Source organism: Leucopleurus acutus (assembly GCF_964270905.1).
Source record: "Leucopleurus acutus genome assembly, chromosome: 3".
NCBI lineage: Eukaryota > Metazoa > Chordata > Mammalia > Artiodactyla > Delphinidae > Leucopleurus > Leucopleurus acutus.
In genome coordinates this window covers 4,662,312-4,680,161 of record NC_139145.1, presented here as the reverse complement: position 1 = coordinate 4,680,161, position 17,850 = coordinate 4,662,312, and the positions used below count along the sequence as shown (strand labels likewise).

Below are 17,850 nucleotides of genomic sequence, written 5' to 3'. Positions count from 1 at the left end.
GGCGGCCCCTGGGGCGGGGACACTGGGCAGCAGCCCACTGGGGGCTCAGAGCAGAGGCCCTGCCCCTCCTACTGGATTACGTTTACTCCTCTCCCTGGTTCCCTGCACACCAGGCCCCTCAGCGCAGGGCCACGGACAGGACTGGTGCCGGTGCTGGGGCTGGCGGGGTGAGGGCCTCCTGCGGCCACGTCCAGAGGGGGAGCAGGGCAGGCGGGCCAGAGAGCGCCCCCCCCGGGGGCCCATCCCCTACCCCGTGGAGGTGGGGGGGCCCAACCGCCAAGGGCGATGCTGCCGGGAGCACAGCCCAGGCACGTGGGCATTGGTCGTGGGGAGGAAGGCCTCCAGGTTGACTGGGTCAACCCAGGCCCAGGCTAAGGCAGTGCCCTGCCCTGGCCCCTTCGCGCCCCCTGAAGATGTGCCCCGCGCCCCACCCCGCCTCCACAGATGACCTCAGCGAGGACCGTGGAGGCAGCGAGGCCCGCTCGGAGGCCCGAGGCCGGGGCGAGCCCCTGGTGAAGCGGGAGCGCAGCGACCCCAACCACCCGCTGCAGGGCGTCTAGCTGGGCCGCGCTGCCCCGGCTCCAGGTCCCAGAGCTCCGCCGCGGTAGTGCCTCCTGGACGAAGTGACCTTTACTCTGAGTGCCGGGGCCCCTGGTCCAGGGCGCCCTTAAAGGACACGCTCTCCCTCAAGAGGAAAACCGTTGTGACCGTGACCGAAGCTCAGATGGGGCGCCCAGACCCCTTTTCCTTCTTCTGAATGTTCCTTCCCCCACTGCAAACATCCCCCTCCAGAGCTGGAAGGGGCCGTGCTGAGCGAGTCGCTACCTCCACTTTGGGCATCTCCCCCTGCCAGCTCGTTCCGATTTGCACCCTGATTTGAAAAAACTCCAGCGGGTCCCGGGGAGGAAGGGATGTCCCGCAGCCGTCGGGCAGCGCCAAGCGGGCCGTGTCCCCGCAGCCCCCCTCAGGCCCTGTGGTGGGGAGAGGCCATCTCGGTCCTCGCCCCGTGGCCTCCTGCCCTGCCGGCCGCCAGGCACCCCGTCTCTAGACCCCGAAGGGATCAGAATCAGCCGCCAGTTGCGTCCCCGGACGGCGCGCATCCCACGGCCCCACGTGGCTCAAAGAACACGTCACGGAAGCGGGCCCGCTCGTGGTGGGGGCGGGGCCTTTCAAAATCAAAGCCAGAAGCTTGATGAGCAACCAGAAGGACTGTGACTCTGTCCAGGTTCACAGCCAACGTCAAGTTAAACCGTGAGGTCTGGAATGAGTTTGTTCCAAGGGGGCCGGGAGGTCAGGGTCTCCGCCGCGCTGTCAGAGGGCAGCCATCCTGCCAAGTCTGTGCACGAGCAGCCATGCCTGAGCCCCACTCCACAGAACCTTCCAGAACGTCTGCCTTTGAAGTAGCGATCCCAGAGCACTGGGACCCCGGCAGGTCCCATCTTGAACTGCTCAGGGTCCAAACTCTTCTCTGGGGACAAACGAATCCCAAGGGCTGTCCCAGCCCTGACCTCGAAACTCTCCAGATCTGTGTCCCTCGTAACGTGTTGCACCAGTAAGCCCTGCGCCAGAGTTCCGCTCCCGAAGCAGCTGCAAAGAAGAAAGACAAACCTCTGGTCCAAGAAGCATCGACTTCTCAAATGCAATAATTTCTCCTTTTGGAAATATGTTCATACAAATAGTTTTGTGCTCTAATTGTTATTAGAACATTCCTTATGAATGTGTATATCGCAGTATATTCAGTCCCCCATGTTGTTTTCTCATTCATGCAGAAGGTACTAATGTAAACTCACGAGGCCTTTAAACACCCTACTTCTCGACAAGCAGGAGCGCTGTGCATCCCTGGCGCCCGCAGGTGCCCGGGGAGAGCAGCAGGGAAGGACGAGAAATCTCATTTTAAGAAACCAAAAGCCCGTCATGATCACAACGTGCGTGTGGTCTTAAAGTTGCAGACTCAGATGAACTCAGACAGAAGGAATGTCTTTAAAGCTGCATCTCCTTTCCTGGGAGATGTTCAAGCTCACGGCTCCCGGATTGTGACGCCTGCCTTTTCTTCCACGTTTCTGCCTTACGCTCTGTCTAGTCCTTTGCCGGATTCCGCGAGGAGGAATATGAATGACGGTAAAGACACCAGCCTTCCGAGCCCGTTCTCGTTTCCCGTTGCAATGAACACACTGAACGTGCCCGTTGTGGGTCGCAGTCCACGCTCCAGCCTTTGCCCCGCCGCCCACTCCAGTGGCCTTGGAGGACGAAGCCCTCCCTCCCACACTCCCCTGGCCCTGGCACAGCCAGCCCGGCCAGACCTGGGCCACACGAGCCCAGGAAGGGAGGGCTCCGGCTCTCTGGGGAATGTTCCAGAAGGAACATTTAGCAAGGCCAGAGAGGGCAAGAAAACAACTCTCAGCCCAGGATGGGCGAGACTGTAAACAGACTAACTGGTTCAGAGACGCAGAATAAATCCACGCTCCGGCCGCTGACACGGCCCACTGGTTGTTTACGGGGTTAATCTGGTAAAGCGGTGGGGCCCGAACTTCAGAACCCCCTAAGAATCAGGGCGTGAGCTGCTTCCGAAATCGCCAGTTCCTGGGCGCCATCCCCAGAGAGCCTGGCTCGTGGGCTGAAGGTGCGGGCCGGGCACCCGTACTGTTGTGACCACCCACTCTGGGGGACCGTGACACAGGGCATTATAGGACTTTGAAGAAACCCTGCAGAGGAGAGCGATGCGCTCAGGAAGGGCCCACAGGGGGGAGGATGTTCCAGAAACGTGGACGCAGTTCCCCGTTAGTCGCCCATAAGAGCTGCTTCTCAGGGGCCAGGCTGGTGCCCCATGTGCCGCCGGAGATGCTCAGCCTTGGCCCCAGCCCGGGCCCCTCTGTCCCGGGTGGAGGCCCTGGGGACCCCAGGTGACACTAAAATCATCCACCGCTATCCCAGGCTGGGAACTCCAGGGCCTGCGCTTGGCTTAAGGCTCTGCTGCCACCATCCTGAAATTCTTAAGTTTTCCACCAAAGGGCCCCTGCTTTAATTTTGCACTGGGCCCCACAAATACTGTGGCCAATCCTGGGGAGGAGCTCTCAGGACCCAAGCATGCAGCCTCCCCTCAGCCGGGTGGCCAGGCCCTGACTCCAGGCCGACTCCTCTGCCAGGCTCTCAGAACCCAGCAGAAGCCAGACTCGTCCCTGCCCTCCCGTGGTTCACGATTTCAGCCCGAGGCCCCCTGAGCAGCACCAGCTCTTGCGGGGAGCAGGAGCCGCCCCTGAATCTTCCCCCTTGGAGATCCCGGCCCGGGGCCAGGCGGCAGGGTCCCTGGGAGGGGAGAGCACCTTAGGGCCTGGGTGGCTGGCGAGGCTCTTGAGCACGGGAGATGCCCACGTGATTCCTGCCCCAGGAGCTGGAGAGGAGACGAGGAGGGGAGGCTGCCGAAGGCCCGTGGGTCCCTAGCCCATTGGGTAGGGCTCCGGGGCGCAGGCACAGCGAAAGGGGGACCCGGTCCTACCAAGAGCCTCCAGGAGGTCCTGACCGATCACAGTGGCTTCTTGTCATTGTGGTCCATTCTTCTCTTCTTTTTGACAGTCTTCCAAGGTAGGTGTTAACCCCGCCCACCATTGTGCACATGGGGAAAATGAGGCTGCTGGCTGGAATGCAAGCAGGATGGCTGGAGCCCCGGCAGCCATCTTGGACCTCAAGGTGAACATCATAAAATAAGGATGGCAAAGCAATGAGACAGAAGGTACCTGGGTTCCTGGTGATCATTATAACCCTAATGGCCCTGAGTCAGAGTGCAGTAAGCCACAGTTTGGGAGGGCTGCAGGGGGACCCATAGGCGTTCTAGCCTCCAAGAACTCTCTGGTAGCAAGAACTCTGAAGTGAGATGCGAGGCGTGCATGCGCGCGCGCACACACACACACACACACACACACACACACTCATATACACATCAGCTGCAGGAATGCTAAGTAAGAAGGGAGAGATTCTCCCTGGCTGGGAGTGTCACCCCCACCCCAGTTTTCCTCCCACTTCTCTGGCTGCCCCCCCACCCCCTGCACCTGGGTCCTGCTCCTTCCACACCCTCCACGTGCTGCTGACTTGCTCCACAGCTGCCTGCCCACCGTGGCTCAGAGGTTCGTGGGTGCCTCGCCCTCCAAAGGGCAAGACAGGAGCTCAGCATCTGACGATCCAGACCTCCTGCCTGTATTCCCCATCCCACTGCCCAAGCCAGAAACCCAGGGCCACCTGCATGCCCTCCGTCCCTCCTACCTCCTCCAGACTGCCCCTAACATGGCCACTGGTTCCTTCCTCCTGGCCACTCCCTGAGACCTCCCTGCCTGGAGATGCAGCAGGGCAGCCGGGCTTGGACAATAGCTGTGCCCTCAGGTAAATTACTTAGATCAGTTTCCCCATCTGGGAAAAAAGGGTAATAAAAACACCTAACCTCACAGTGTTGTTGTGAGATTTAAATAAGTTGATTTATAGAAAGTACTGGAGTAAGCATTCAACAATTGTTTCTCATCCTTGGCATCTTTGGCATTTGCGGTTGGCTAAGTCTCTGGGTTAGAGGAGGGACCTTTCTGGACACTGGGGGGGCGTTGAGCAGCACCCCTGGCCCACTAGCACCCCACCCCCACTAGCACCCCGCCCCCACTAGCACCCCACCCCCAGTGGCGAAGACCATAAATATCTCCAGATACTGATTGCCGAGTGTCCCCTGCCCCCAGGTGAGAACCACCGGGTAATCGCATTCTCATTATTATCAGTTCTCTGCATCTTTCACACCTTGGCAACCATGTCGCTTGTCTTTTCCTCCCGTGACCCACTTGCTGCTCTGATTTTTTTTTTTTTAAGATAGCATGATCCTTTTTAAAAAATATTTATTTGGCTGCACCAGGTCTCAGTTACGGCATGCGGGATCTTTAGTTGCAGTGTGCAGGACCGAACCCAGGTCCCCTGCATTGAGAGTGCGGAGTCTTAACCACTGGACCACCAGGGAAGTCCCTGCTCTGACTTTTTGCTCCTGGAACTCACCCCAGTGTCTCATTTCAGGCTCTTTCACCTTCATTGCTCTTCCCACCTAAACTCCACTCCACACACACACCCCTTCCTCTTTAGCATTCATCTTAACTGACACCCCCTCCAGGAAGCCTTCCTGGAAGATCCCCAGCTAGATTAGGATGGATCCCTTCTACCCCGTATTTCCTGCACTACTTTATTATGACTGTTGGCAAATCTCTTTCCCATGAGCTCTGAGGGTGAGTAGCTCTGATCTGGCGTGCTCAATACTGTATTTCCCACATCTTGCACAGATAAAATCAAATTCATTCAGGAGGCCACCACCACCATTTTTTGATATAATCGAAGCTGGGCTTTAGAAAGACTTATTCTGGTGCGTGGATCACACACGAAGAAAACGGAAGCAAGGGGGTCACTAGGTACTTGTGAAGATGGTACAGGCCGGGTGGGGGGTCAGAGTGTCGCAGTGCAGATGAAGGCGGGGGAGCAGAGGCAAGAGGGCTGCTAGAGCAGCAGGCCAAGCGGCTATGAAATCAAGTCGGTGGATTTGACCCGTTTTTCTTTGTAATGGACCAGGAGAGAAATAGAAAAGATCGGGAGTGTCAGTGTAATTAGCAAAGATAACTATGGCTTTGTAACATCTCAGTATATGTTATACGATGTGTGTGGACATACACATACGGGATTGGGCTGCATGTAAAGTGTACTGAACATACATACGTATTGAAAGCCACAGTCCTAGAGACTAGTCCTCACCTATGCTGAGGTCATGGATCCCTTTGAGGATCCTCTGTGATGGACGCCTGTGGGGTCTTGCTACCGAGCATCTACCTGTTCTACCTTCTTTGGACACAACACTCCGATTCCTTCTGGGCAGTGACCCTTCTTCCCACCGTTTGAAACACCATCTGTAAGTGGGCGCTTGCACACACTGCAGGAGGCTGCTCCTGGCCGAGGGGACGGAGGGGACGGGCTTGACATGTGAGGTGGCCCGGGGTGAGCTGGGAGGGAGACAGGGAGGGCTTCCTAGATCTTGGCGAGGCCTAGGGGTTGCATCCCGGGAGTGGCGGCCCATGACCTCAAAATGGACGTCAAACTCCCCTCTGTCAACGCTCTTCTGTACAGCTGTCCACTGGACCCCTCCACCTGAAGGCTCTGGCTCAATGAATAACTGACCAGAGCATAAAGTGGCTAGAGTCGCGGAAAGCAGGAGGGGGCAGGGATTAATGACGTGCCCTGCCCTGCTGGACGCATCCGACCCCTCCTCCTCAGAGTCTGAATTGTGAGCTGAATATAAGACTGAAAGCAGTTGAAGTTCGAGCATTCTCGGGAGGTGACCCACCGGTTCCCAAGACCCACTGGAGCTGCCCAGTTTCTTCTCTTCTCTCTCCGATCTTAGGAACATGCTCATCACTTGCCAGCAAACTTTCCACTTGCTTACATTTGACAGAGGTGTTTTGGGGGGTTTGCAAGCAGTCTCCAAACCGATACACCCTCAGTACCCATGAGTCTTGCAGGCAGTTTCAGAAGGGATTCTCAGCCCCCTGCCCCCGAAACCCTCCCAGGATAAAAAGCCCCCTGTTTTAGACATGCCTAATGCTGGGAGTGTAATCAGAGCAGCCAGCAACTACCTGACCTGTTTCCCAGAAGATGACAGGCCTCAGCTGGGGCAGAGCCTGTGCGTTTCTGCAAGTTTATTTACTTAGAAGGAACTAAACTGCCTTTCATCCTAGAGCCCAGTTTTCGTTTCATTCCCAATCCTCTGCTGCCCCCCTGTGGTCACTGTGTGACACAGCCTCTTCCTTTTCACCCGGGGAAACCAGCCAGCTCGGGATTTTGCCTAGAATGGAGGCTGTTTTGTTTACTAAAATTGCAATCATGCATGGAAAGACCACAAGCAATGGAGTGCAAGAGCTAGCTGCCTCTTTTCTCCATCTGCCTCTCCTCCTCTTCCTCAACTATTCCCTATTTATTTGTCTCCCCACAAGATAGTCAATAACTACAAAGGGAAAAGTATCAGTGGTAAACTGGCCAACACCGGTGATCTGACTTGTAAATGGTACAAATTGACATCAGGTGCCTCCTGATAGGTTCATCCATGTTATTTACACCAAAAATTCAACACCTGAATTTAATCAGGAGGAAACGGTCAACAGACCCAAAATGAAAGGGTATTCTTCAAAATAGCTGGGCAGCACACCTCACCAGTGTCATGGGGAAGGAAAAATAAGACAGAGGAATTAATCCAGACTAAAGGAAACTGAGGAGTAATGACATCTAAATGCAACAAGGAATCCTGGACTGGATCCTGGAACAGGAACAAAACACTGGCAGTCAGCAGGTGAGACCTGAATAGGTTTTTACGCTAGTGAATCGTACTGCGTCAGTGTGAATTTCCTGGTTTTGGTCATCGTGCTGTTTACGTAAGATGTTAACATTTGGAGAAGCTGGGTGAAGGCTGTATGGAATTTCTTGGTGCTGTTTTTGCAACTTCTTTGTAAATTTGAATTCTTTTTCTTTTTCTTTTTAGGGTTAGGGTAAGTCTGAATTTATTTTAAATTGAAGGTTAAATCTTTTTAATTACAAAGAGTACGATCAGCATTTCCTCCTAGCTCCATACCACATTTAGCTGCTGCAGAATATGGGAGTGAGAGAAGCTAGTGCACCCAGCTCGAGTCAAGGGTTCCCCTCTTGGCCTCAGCGTCAGCTGCAATGGACACCTTGCTGTCAAGAACTTGACCCTGTGGACTGCGGGGCGGGGGGGGGGGGGGGGAGGCGCGGAGGTGGTGTTGGGGGGCGCTGCCGAGCAGAGGAGGCCAGGAACTGTAGGTGATTAATATCTGGGTCCTCACCCTCTGCGTGGGGCTGGGCACAGAGCAGATACTTCACGGGGCCAGCTCCCTGCTCACGATGGGAAGATGAGAACAGAATTACAGCTGTGAAAGCCCTTTTTCCTGGGCTTGGCTGTAGAGAAGGAAGTTCCCAGTTCTCAGAGCTCAGACCGGGCTCAGACTTCTCTCCTGATGAGCCGAGAAGGAAGCAGGCAGCAGAGAGGTCAGATGGTCAAGGGAAACCATCTGGATCCCTCCATTTCCCACTTCCGACCCTTGTCTTGGGAAAAACCTCAAACTCCTCCGAGAACTCTATGGCCTACAAGGCCCTGCATGGCCCCTCGCTCACTCTGCCCTGGCCACACTGAGCTCCTCGCTATTCTCCAACTCAGCAAGCTGGTTCCTGCCTCAGGACCTTTGCACTCACTGTTCTGTCTAGAGTGCTTCTCCTGCAGGTCTTCTACTAGAATGTCATGTAGAACAGTGTGTCAGGCACAGTAGGTGTGGTGGATATATACTGCTGTGTAACAAATATTCCTAAACTTAGTGGCTTGGCTCATAACAGCAACTATCATTTATCTTTCATGGGGGGTGAGAAACAGGAAGGGCCGGGCTGGGCAGGTCTCTCTCAGGGCTTTGCCTTTCAGTGTCTGTTTCAGCTTCCTTATAGAATGGCAGCCTCAGGGCGGGTGGACAGCTTCCATGACGGCTGAAGGCTTTTAGGGCAACTGTTCCAGCAAAGCAGGCAGAAGTTGTATCCTCTGTCCCTGTCATGACCCAGCCTCGTAAGTCACATGCTATCATTTCCACGGACTCTACTGATGGACCAGTAACCAGCCACTCCCATTCAAGGGAAACAGAGCCCTCACCTCTTTTCTTTTAATTGAAGTATAGTTGATAAACAATGTTGTTAATTTCTGCCGTACAGCAAAGTGATTCAGTTATATACATATATATATATACATTCATTTTCATATTCTTTTCCATTGTGGTTTATCACAGGATACTAAATATAGTTCCCAGTAGGACCTTGTTGTTTAATCCATCCTATACTTAATAGTTTGCATCTGCTAATCCCAAACTCCCAATCCATCCCTCCCCCGCCTCCCCTCCCCTTTGGCAACCAGAAGTCTGTTCTCTTATGTCTGTGAGTCTGTTTCTGCTTCGTAGATAAGTTCATTTGTGTCATGTTTTAGATTCCACATATAAGTGATATCAGGTGGCATTTGAGACCTCACCTCTTGATGGGAAGAGGGTCAAAGAATTTGGGGCCGTTTTAAAACCACCACAGTAGGTAATCAACAAATATTTGTTTAATAAGTAAATGTTGAGGACTTCCCTGGTGGCACAGTGGTCAAGAATCCGCCTGCCAATGCGGGGGACACGGGTTCAATCCCTGGTCTGGGAAGATTCCACTAAGCCCGCACACCGCAACTACTGAAGCCCGCGCACTCTAGGGCCCGCGTGCCGCAACTACTGAGCCCATGTGCTGCAACAAGAGAAGCCACCACAATGAGAAGCCCGCACACAGCAACGAAGACCCAGCGCAGCCAAACAAAAACAAAAACAAAAACGTTGACTCAATTAATGTGTAAGAGGAGACCAGATAAAGAAAGCAAAGGAACTAAGGGCCACGATGTTGGCAGCCTCGGCACTGGGAGAAGAATCGTGAAACCAAGGGAAATTGAGTCGCCTCGTCAGGCTGATGGGTTTAGCATCCCTCCACGTCCCTTAAAAAACCACAAGTGGATTATATTTAGCAAGCGGTGACATGTTGCTGGGAGTTTCCCAAAGTGTGGGATGGATGTGGTATATGAAATGACTTTCGGAGACATGCGGACAGGGCATTAAATGACAAGGAATCTCGTGGATTAGAGTTACCCCATTTTCAATTCTCTCACTCCTCATCGAGTTTTCAGTTGAGTGATAATGTGCCTTTAATATGCCTCCAATACTTTGCTAATCTCTATTTACATGAAAAAAACAAAAAAAAGCAGGCTTGGGGCACAGCACCTTGGCAGGCAATAGTTATCTACCCAGAATTTAAAAACATTGTTTTGTTTTCATGTTTATCTCCTATTCGTGATAAACAGTTATCTCCTATTCGTGGCTTAGTGGTTTTATACTTGAAATGGTGATCTACAGTACCTATTTAATGTAAACTTAAACTAATAACACTTACTCAAGAGAAGTTACAGATAACGAAATGTACTGAATAGAGTGATACCAATAAGCTAGAAATGAGCAAACCTAAGTCTACACGCTGCAGGTGACCAACAGTGACATTCTAGCTATTCCTTAAGAATTTCTAGGACTTCCCTGGTGGCGCAGTGGTTGGGAATCCCCCTGACAATGCAGGGGACACAGGTTCGAGCCCTGCTTGGGGAAGAGCCCACATGCCACAGAGCGACTAAGCCCGAGCGTCAACAACTACTGAGCCTGTGCTCCAGAGCCCGCGAGCCACGAGTTTAAAAAAAAAAAAAAGAATTTCTAACCAAGCTCTGTGGCCTGTGCCTTCAGCCCGGAGGCACAATCCAGGATAGCGAAATCAGGTGTCTATTGGGTATCTTGCTAAAATGCAGATTCTGATTCAGGTCTGGGTTGGGGCCTGGGAGTCTGTATTTTCAACAGATTTCCAGGTGATGCTGATGCTGTTTTGGGGGCTGCAGCAAGAAAGCAGCAGGCTCTAGAAGAAAAAATCTAGTGTGCTACTGCACACCTCTGCTCAACTCTGGTTAGTGACATTCACATTGGTAGCTTGAAGTCAGCCATAGTTGAAGTATACTTATACCAAGAAAACCAGCACTGCAAGCCAGGGTCCAATTTATTGTTTTATTGTCTTCAAGACTTAAAGTGATGGGAAAATAGTGAAATCTACAATAAACTATACACACACAGGCACACATATAAACACAGATAGGAACACACGTTCTCCCCCCGGAGAAGCAGCTGTTGTTACACATTCGCCACACCCCACTGGTGGTACAGAAATGTATAGAACAACCATGTAAATACACGTGTCCTAGATTAGAGGTTGGCAAACTTCTATAAGGCCGCAAAGAGTAAATATTTTAAGTTTGTTGGCCCGACAGTCCGTTAAAAGGGCTCAGCTCTGCTTCTGCAGGTCAAAAGCAGCCGTAGACATATGTCAATGACTAAGTATGGCTGTTTTCAAATACATCTACATTTATGGACACTGAAATTTAAATTCCATCCAATTTTCACATGTCATGAGCAATTCTTCTCCTTTTGGTTTTCTCCCAATAATTAAAAATGTGGCCCACAGGCTATAGGACCTCCTCCTCCAGATCATCCTGGAGCAGGAGTGAAGCTGGGACTCAAACAGGAAAAAAAAGGGACACAAAGTCCCAAGCAGAGGGATCAGCCAGTGCAAAGATCCTGAGGCTGGAAGGGGTTTGGTGAGCTCCAAGGACACAGAAAGACCCATATGGCTGAACTGCAACGAGCAAGGGGAAGCATGGCAGCAAAAAACAGGGGGGCTTTGTAAGCCTGAACAAGAAGTTTCGAATTTATTCCAAGTTCAGTAGAAAGCCCTTTGGAAGCACTGAGAAAAGATGTGCCCTTGATCTAATTCACATTTTTGAAAGATTCCTCTGTGTGATGCTTATTTCATAAGAATGAAAGGAAAGAGAGCATTGAGAGAAAGATGCTATCGGGTTTTCCAGGAGAGAGATGAGAATGGTCTGGCCTGGAGTAGGGAGAGAGAGCCCTGCTGGGGAGAACGGGCGGATCTGGGCTCTATTTAGGAGATGAGGCAGAGCCCGCGGGATGCTGCGTAGCAGGTGAGTCGCGAATGAGCCCAGGGCGTCCAATATTCTCCCCTCAGTCCTGGGGGGTGGGGGGAGGGAGCGGTCATCAGCCCACGTGATCGGTGAAGACACTCGGTGAGGCTCGGTGCCAGGCGCTGTTCAGTACGGGGCCTCAGGGGCCGGTCGTCCTGGATCTCCCATTCTGATGGCTCTGTGAGGTCAAGTCCCGGATCAACACCTGTGCCCCGCCCCGCCATGAACCTTCCCTTTGGCCAGTGATCCTCAACCTCTGACCTCTACTCCCCCCAACCATCCCCCACCTCTCCACGTGGCCTCAGAAAGTTTGCCTAAAGTACTGGTCCCTTAGAAGGGGAAAGTGAGGCCTGGGGTGACACAAGGCGCCCCACGACCCCTTACAGGCCTCCCTCCGGGCCTCGGGACTGCGCACGTGGAAAGCCCCGCCCCCCGCCCCGACCCAGGGATCTACCTAGGAGAAGGCGTCGGTCGCGGCGCCCTCCACGGTTCAAGCTCCCACCGAGGGTGCGAGGCCGAAAAACAAGCGGAAAGCAGCAGCATGAAGACCCACTCCGGGCGCGCAGCCGCAGGGAACGCAGATTCCCACATTACTCGCGGCGCGCGCGAGGCCCACTACGCGTGCGCCCTGCCCTGCCCACGCCCCCTCGGTCGGCGGGAAAAGGAGGCGGGGGTGGTTAATGCGCAGGCGCGTGCTCCGAGCTTGGCCCGGCTCGGACCCGGATCCCGAGAGCTTCACCGCGCTGGGCTCCGCGCGCAGCCGCTAACTGCCCGCTTTGCTCGGAGTCGACTTGGCAAGTGCGCACGCGCGGGAGTTTCTGGCAGAAGGCAGACGAGCCCGGGCCGGCGCGGGGCCTTGTGGGAGGGCTTAAGGAAGTAAAATGGCGGACCTGGCGAACGAAGGTAGGGGAGGCGCCGTTGGGGGCCAGCCGGCGGCTAGGGAACGGGCGGCGGGAGGCCTGGGGGCCACAGGCCCGAGGGCTGAGCACCCCGGGGTGCGGGGGGCCTGTCTGCTCCGGGAGAGCGGCCCAGTGGGTCCCTCAGCCGTCCCCCATTGCGTCCCCTCAGGCCGGGCTCACCGGCCCGGCCCATCACTCCCGGTAGCCCCGGCCCTGCCACCGTCTGGCCAGACGGCTCTGGAGACGGCGGGGGCCGCGGCCCTGAGGCCCTTCCGCCTCGCAGGCCAGGCCGGGGGCCGAAGGGGGCGGGAGCGCGGCCTCAACGCCTCGGCCTCGGATGTAAATGGATCTCCGGGCCTGGTCGCGGGCCCAGCGCGCCACGCTCCCTCCCCGCCCCCTCGTTCTCGGGGACCCCGGCTTTCCCCCTTCCCCTGCCTGGCTGCCGAGCCGGCCCACCCCCCGGTCTGTGGGCTTCTCATCCTCCGCGGGCCTGCCCCACGCCGAGGATGGAGAACGTCTTGTTTGTTTTCACGCCCACCCCCAATTCAGCCCCCCAGTTCCCGCCAGTTCCCTCGGATCCTTCCTGGCGACCCGAGAGTCGCGCCGCGTCTCCGCTCATTTAGGTCCAGCCGCAGGGTGTGAGCCACTGAAAGCCCTGGCGGCTTTTCGGCCCTTTTTGTTGGTTGCACTTCCAGAGGGAGAGACAGAGACTGTGCGATCGCCTCCTGTGCGGAGCGCTTACATCCTGGCTGAGCGATTTTGACAAGGTTACAGTTCCGAATGGCCCAGGGAAAGCGCCGCATCAGCCGCTGTCTGATGAAATCAGCCGTGGCGTTGAGATCGCTAGTAGCTTCAAGACCTTCTGAGGCCTATTTTTAGCTCCCTCCGTGTCTAGGTGCACAGCTACAGGCAGGCCATCTACCTGCCTGGCCCTGATTTCCCCCCATACCCTGCTCCCTGCTGGCCTGAGGTTTGTACTGAGCTGCACGAGTGCACGAATGACAATAATAAGTGCTCACCCTGGTGGAGCATTTGGAGTGCTACCAGGTACTGTTCAAAGTCTTGGGCGCGTGTGATCTGGAGTAACCCTCGCTCCTCACAAAAACTCCCGGAGGAAGGTACCGTCGGCTCCTGTTCTCCATGAGGAAGCTGAGTTAGAGTGGTTAAGGTACTTGTCCAAGGCAGGTCACACAGCTAGTGAGGAGCAGGGATGTGGATCAAGGTGGTCTTGATCACCACCCCCTCCCGCCACGCAGGCTGCAAGTCTTTGATAAGACAAAGGAGCCAGTGGAGGGTTGAGGCATTCCATTCACAAGATGCATTTGCAGGCAGAACGGGGACTGGATAAATGGGAGTCAGTATGACGCACTCTGTGTATTTGTGTACTGGGCTCATTCATTTTCTTGAATTCAAGACTCCTATGCGACGTCGCGTTCGACATCTCCACTTGGATGTCCAATAGCCACATCACACAAAATCCCTGTCTTTCTCCCCCAAACCCGCCCAGCCCACCGTCCTTCTCCACTTGTAGTAAATGGCAAGTCCATCCTTTGAATGGCTCAGGCCAAACACCTTGACGTCGCCCTTGACTCCTCTTTCTCTCCCATGCCACAGCACATCTTGTCAGTTCTACCTTAAAAATCTTTCCGGGGGTGACCACCTCTCACCACCACCGCTGCCGCTGCCTGGGCCTCCCTTCCACCTTCAGCCAGCTGACAGTTTGCCAACCCCAAAGGCAGATAGCCCCTGAGACCTCCCTGTCCTCCTCTCCCGCCACTCTGTCCCCGACGGGCCCTGCTTTATCCACTCTGGCTGTCTCCGCGTCCCTTGCATGGTCCACATCCTGTCTCCTGTATGCCTTTGGACCCGCTGGTTCCTCTGCCTGAGTCAGCCTTCCTGCACATGTCCCCACGCTCGCTTCTGCCCCTCCTGTAGGTTTTTACTCACACGTTCCCTTATCGTTGAGAACTTCTCTGGCCACCTATTTCAAATCGTATCCGCGTTCCCTATCCCCTCTGCCCCGCTTCATGTTGCCCCACGGCACTTATCACCAACCGGTGTGCTAGGTCTACTTGTTTGCTTCTAGAACGCAGGCTCCATGAGGGTGAGGATTTTTGTCTGCCACTGATGGATCCCCCACCCCAATTAGGATAGTGCCTGGTGCAGAGTAGGTGTCCAAGAAATGTTTGTTGAAGGAATGAGTGAATTCATCAGTCAGGACCTTCGTGGTGAGGTGTACCTTTGAGCACAAAGGGAAAATTATGGATTCCTGTTTTCCAGGGACACCATTTCTAGCATATGCGCTGACACATGAGCTGTCGATTGTAAATTGCGTAGTTGAACAGGTTAAGTGTAAGATGGAGAAGACGGACTGTTTTGTAGTACTTAAAGTTTTTGCCTAGTAAATGCCACACTCACCTAGTACTTTGCCTCTGACACTAGTTCTGGCCTAGCTGTCTCCAAAAAAAATCAAATCTTAGTGGTCTTTTATGCCTCTCATATCTCTGCCGCCCTTTAATTGGGTGTCATGTGTTTCTCCACTCCATTTCTGGTTTGGGCTTGTGCAGCCTGCTAGGATCTTTAATTTCTTATCCACTATGTGAACTGGGACTTCCTTGCCTATGCATTTTGAAGCTTTAGGGACTGCACCATACGTGTGCTTTCCTACTTGTTTAATCTCAGACGCCCTCTCGGCTTCTGCCTTTCCAAACTGGGATCCTAATCATATCCGTCCTCACACCTGGGCATCTATAGAGACAGAAAACAGCACGGGCGATCCCAACGTGCAGCTAGGGTTGAGAAGCCCTGGCTTGAGTAGTACAGGTTAGGAGTGCTGTGCTTGTGTGGAAAGAAACACTTCCAGTTGTGTATCCAGTACGGCATCTTGTTGGCCCTCCTTACCATGGTGATCTCAGCTGTGACAGCAACTCCCACGGCCCTTTGTTGGTAGTCCTGTAGTCCATGACTATTAAGGTCCAACTGGAATGTTTCTCTCCTAGGAGTGTGTGAGTGTTGTACACTTGTGTCCTGGGATATTCTCTTCTGCTTGGCATTTCGCTACTGATACATCCCAAAGTCGTTAATCATCCTGTCTCTGGAGTTATTCTGCCTTGTAGACCGGCATCGGGTTTTGAAGGCAGCGTTTGGTCCCTGGTAAAGGTAAAGAGACTGAGAAGAGGGTGAGCAAAGTGTATTTGAGCTATAGGAGATCTTGGATTCTAGATCCCAGCCTTAAAAGATACCATGTGCAGGGCTTCCCTGGTGGCGCAGTGGTTGAGAGTCCGCCTGCCGATGCAGGGGACATGGGGGTTCGTGCCCCGGTCCGGGAGGATCCCACATGCCGCGGAGCGGCTGGGCCCGTGAGCCATGGCTGCTGAGCCTGCGCGTCCGGAGCCTGTGCTCCGCAACGGGAGAGGCCACAACAGTGAGAGGCCCACGTACCGAAAAAAAAAAAAAAGATACCACGTGCACATGACGCCTTTCCAGCCTGCGGACACGCAGGGTGGAAACCCAAGAGACCATATAAAACAGGGTTCTCGACTTTGGCCCTATCGACATTTTGGACCTGGTGATTCTCTGTTGAGGGCCTGTCCTCTGCTCTGTAGGATGTTGAGCATCATAGCAGCATCGCTGACTACACGTAAGATCCCAGTAGCACACACCCTCCCCTGCACCCCTACCCCAGGGGTCGTGACAACCAAAAATGTCTTCAGACATTGTGTAGTGTCCCAGGGCAGGAGGTGGGGAGAATCACCCTCAGTTGAGGCACACACCCTCCATATAAAGTGATGGTTGGGCACAGGCTTTGCATTAGAGCCGGGTTTGTGTTTTTACTCTGCCTTGTACTCTCTGAGTGACTTTGGCCAAATTCTTAACTCCTTTGAGCCTCAGTTTTCTCACCAACAAAATGAGGATAACAATGATCTTATCTATCCCATGGTTGCTGTGACCCTTGGCTGAATTAACGCGTATAAATTCTTTAGCGCCTATCTCAGCCCGGTAATAAACAGTAAATAGTAGCTATTTTTACTGTGGTGGACTTATGTTACAGACACATTTAGCTGAAGTGCTCAAAGCGAAGCAAGAGAGGGCAAGAAGTGAGTCTGAACAGTGCAGGTGAATCCACCCCCACTAAATCCACCCCCTGGGGTGAGCCCAGGATGAGAGGCAGCCAGAGCTGGGCTGTCCGTCCTCTTAGGTTCTGTCTTGACTTTGATTGTGTGATCATCTAGGCAGGGGCTCTCAGCCTCGCCACTCTAAGCATTTGGGGCCAGATTAATTCTCTGTTGTGGGGCTGTGCTGGGCATTGTAGGATGTTGATCAGCTTCCCTGGTCTCGACCCACTAGATGCCAATAGCACCCTCCCCCAGTCATGTCAACCGGAAGTGTCCAGACATTGCTCAGTGTCCCCTGGTGGGGGGAGCCTCCCACACACAGTTGCCCCCCATTGAGAACCCCTGATCTGGCCAGACCAAGTATTAGTCCAGAGATTTTCAAGGGTGGTTTGGCTTTCATCAGTTCTCACCTTACTTTTTGATTTAAAACCTAACCCCAGAGAGGATGGGATGCAGCTGAGTTTTTATTGATGAGCTAGAACTCAAAACAGTTGGAATCCTCAGTTCACTTGATTCTCACCACCCCCTTCCCCTGCCCTAAACTTAATTCTTAGGAGAAGTGAGAAGCAATTTTTCAAAGTTTTCATGAAGTTATGACAAACATTAACCCTGGGGTTTGTCCTGAGGTCAACTCTTGCATGCCTCTCACACCCGGGGCACATGGGGCCTGGCGGTAGCTGAGGGTGCCATGCTAAAGTCTTTATGTACTTGGAAGAAAATTTAAGTTTTGACAGGGATCCTGTGTATAGACAGAAAAGCTTGCAGTTCCGCAAGTTTAAAACTTCTCCACCACGTCCGCAGCCTGCCTCCCAGTTAACTGGAAAATGGACTCACCCCAGCAGTCCCGTTGCCTGCGGGCATCATGGGGTGTGAGGGCCGGTCGGGATCTGCTGTGTGCTTGTACGCTGAAAGAGCTGGAGAGAGAGGAGGCGACAGGAAGTTCCTAGGGTCAGAGCCAGGAAGCTTAGAATGGCCTTGGGAGCGGGGACTGTGTTTGGGGCCAGCCAAGGGGGCATTTTAGGTACCAGTCGAATTCCTGCCTAGTAAGTGAGTTCAGGCCCAGAGAATAGGCTGGGGTAGAGTGGGAAATGGGGGCCATTTGGGGAGCAATGGGATGCATCTGGGGGACTTGAAAAGGGCCTTTCTCATGTAATGGAAACTACCTGGGAAAGGCAGCTGGTATTGACCTGGCCGAGCC

General features: G+C 53.8%; 2 protein-coding genes across 4 annotated transcripts in view; both read left to right on the top strand.

Annotated features, from left to right (window-relative positions):
• RFX2 (regulatory factor X2) overlaps positions 1 to 560 on the top strand; it is a gene marked incomplete at both ends in the record, with an annotated part of 45,039 nt that extends 44,479 nt beyond the window's left edge. The window contains one exon of the mRNA XM_082836500.1: positions 445 to 560. Within this exon, the coding sequence (XP_082692626.1) occupies positions 445 to 560 (116 nt within the window). The remainder of the gene's footprint in view (positions 1 to 444) is intronic.
• An 11,901-nt stretch (positions 561 to 12,461) lies between these two features.
• Positions 12,462 to 17,850, top strand: part of RANBP3 (RAN binding protein 3) — a 54,366-nt gene continuing 48,977 nt past the window's right edge. For all 3 annotated transcript variants that reach the window (XM_082837309.1, XM_082837311.1, XM_082837310.1), the window contains exon 1: positions 12,462 to 12,541. In XM_082837309.1, the coding sequence (XP_082693435.1) occupies positions 12,520 to 12,541 (22 nt within the window). In that variant the 5' untranslated portion in view covers positions 12,462 to 12,519. The remainder of the gene's footprint in view (positions 12,542 to 17,850) is intronic.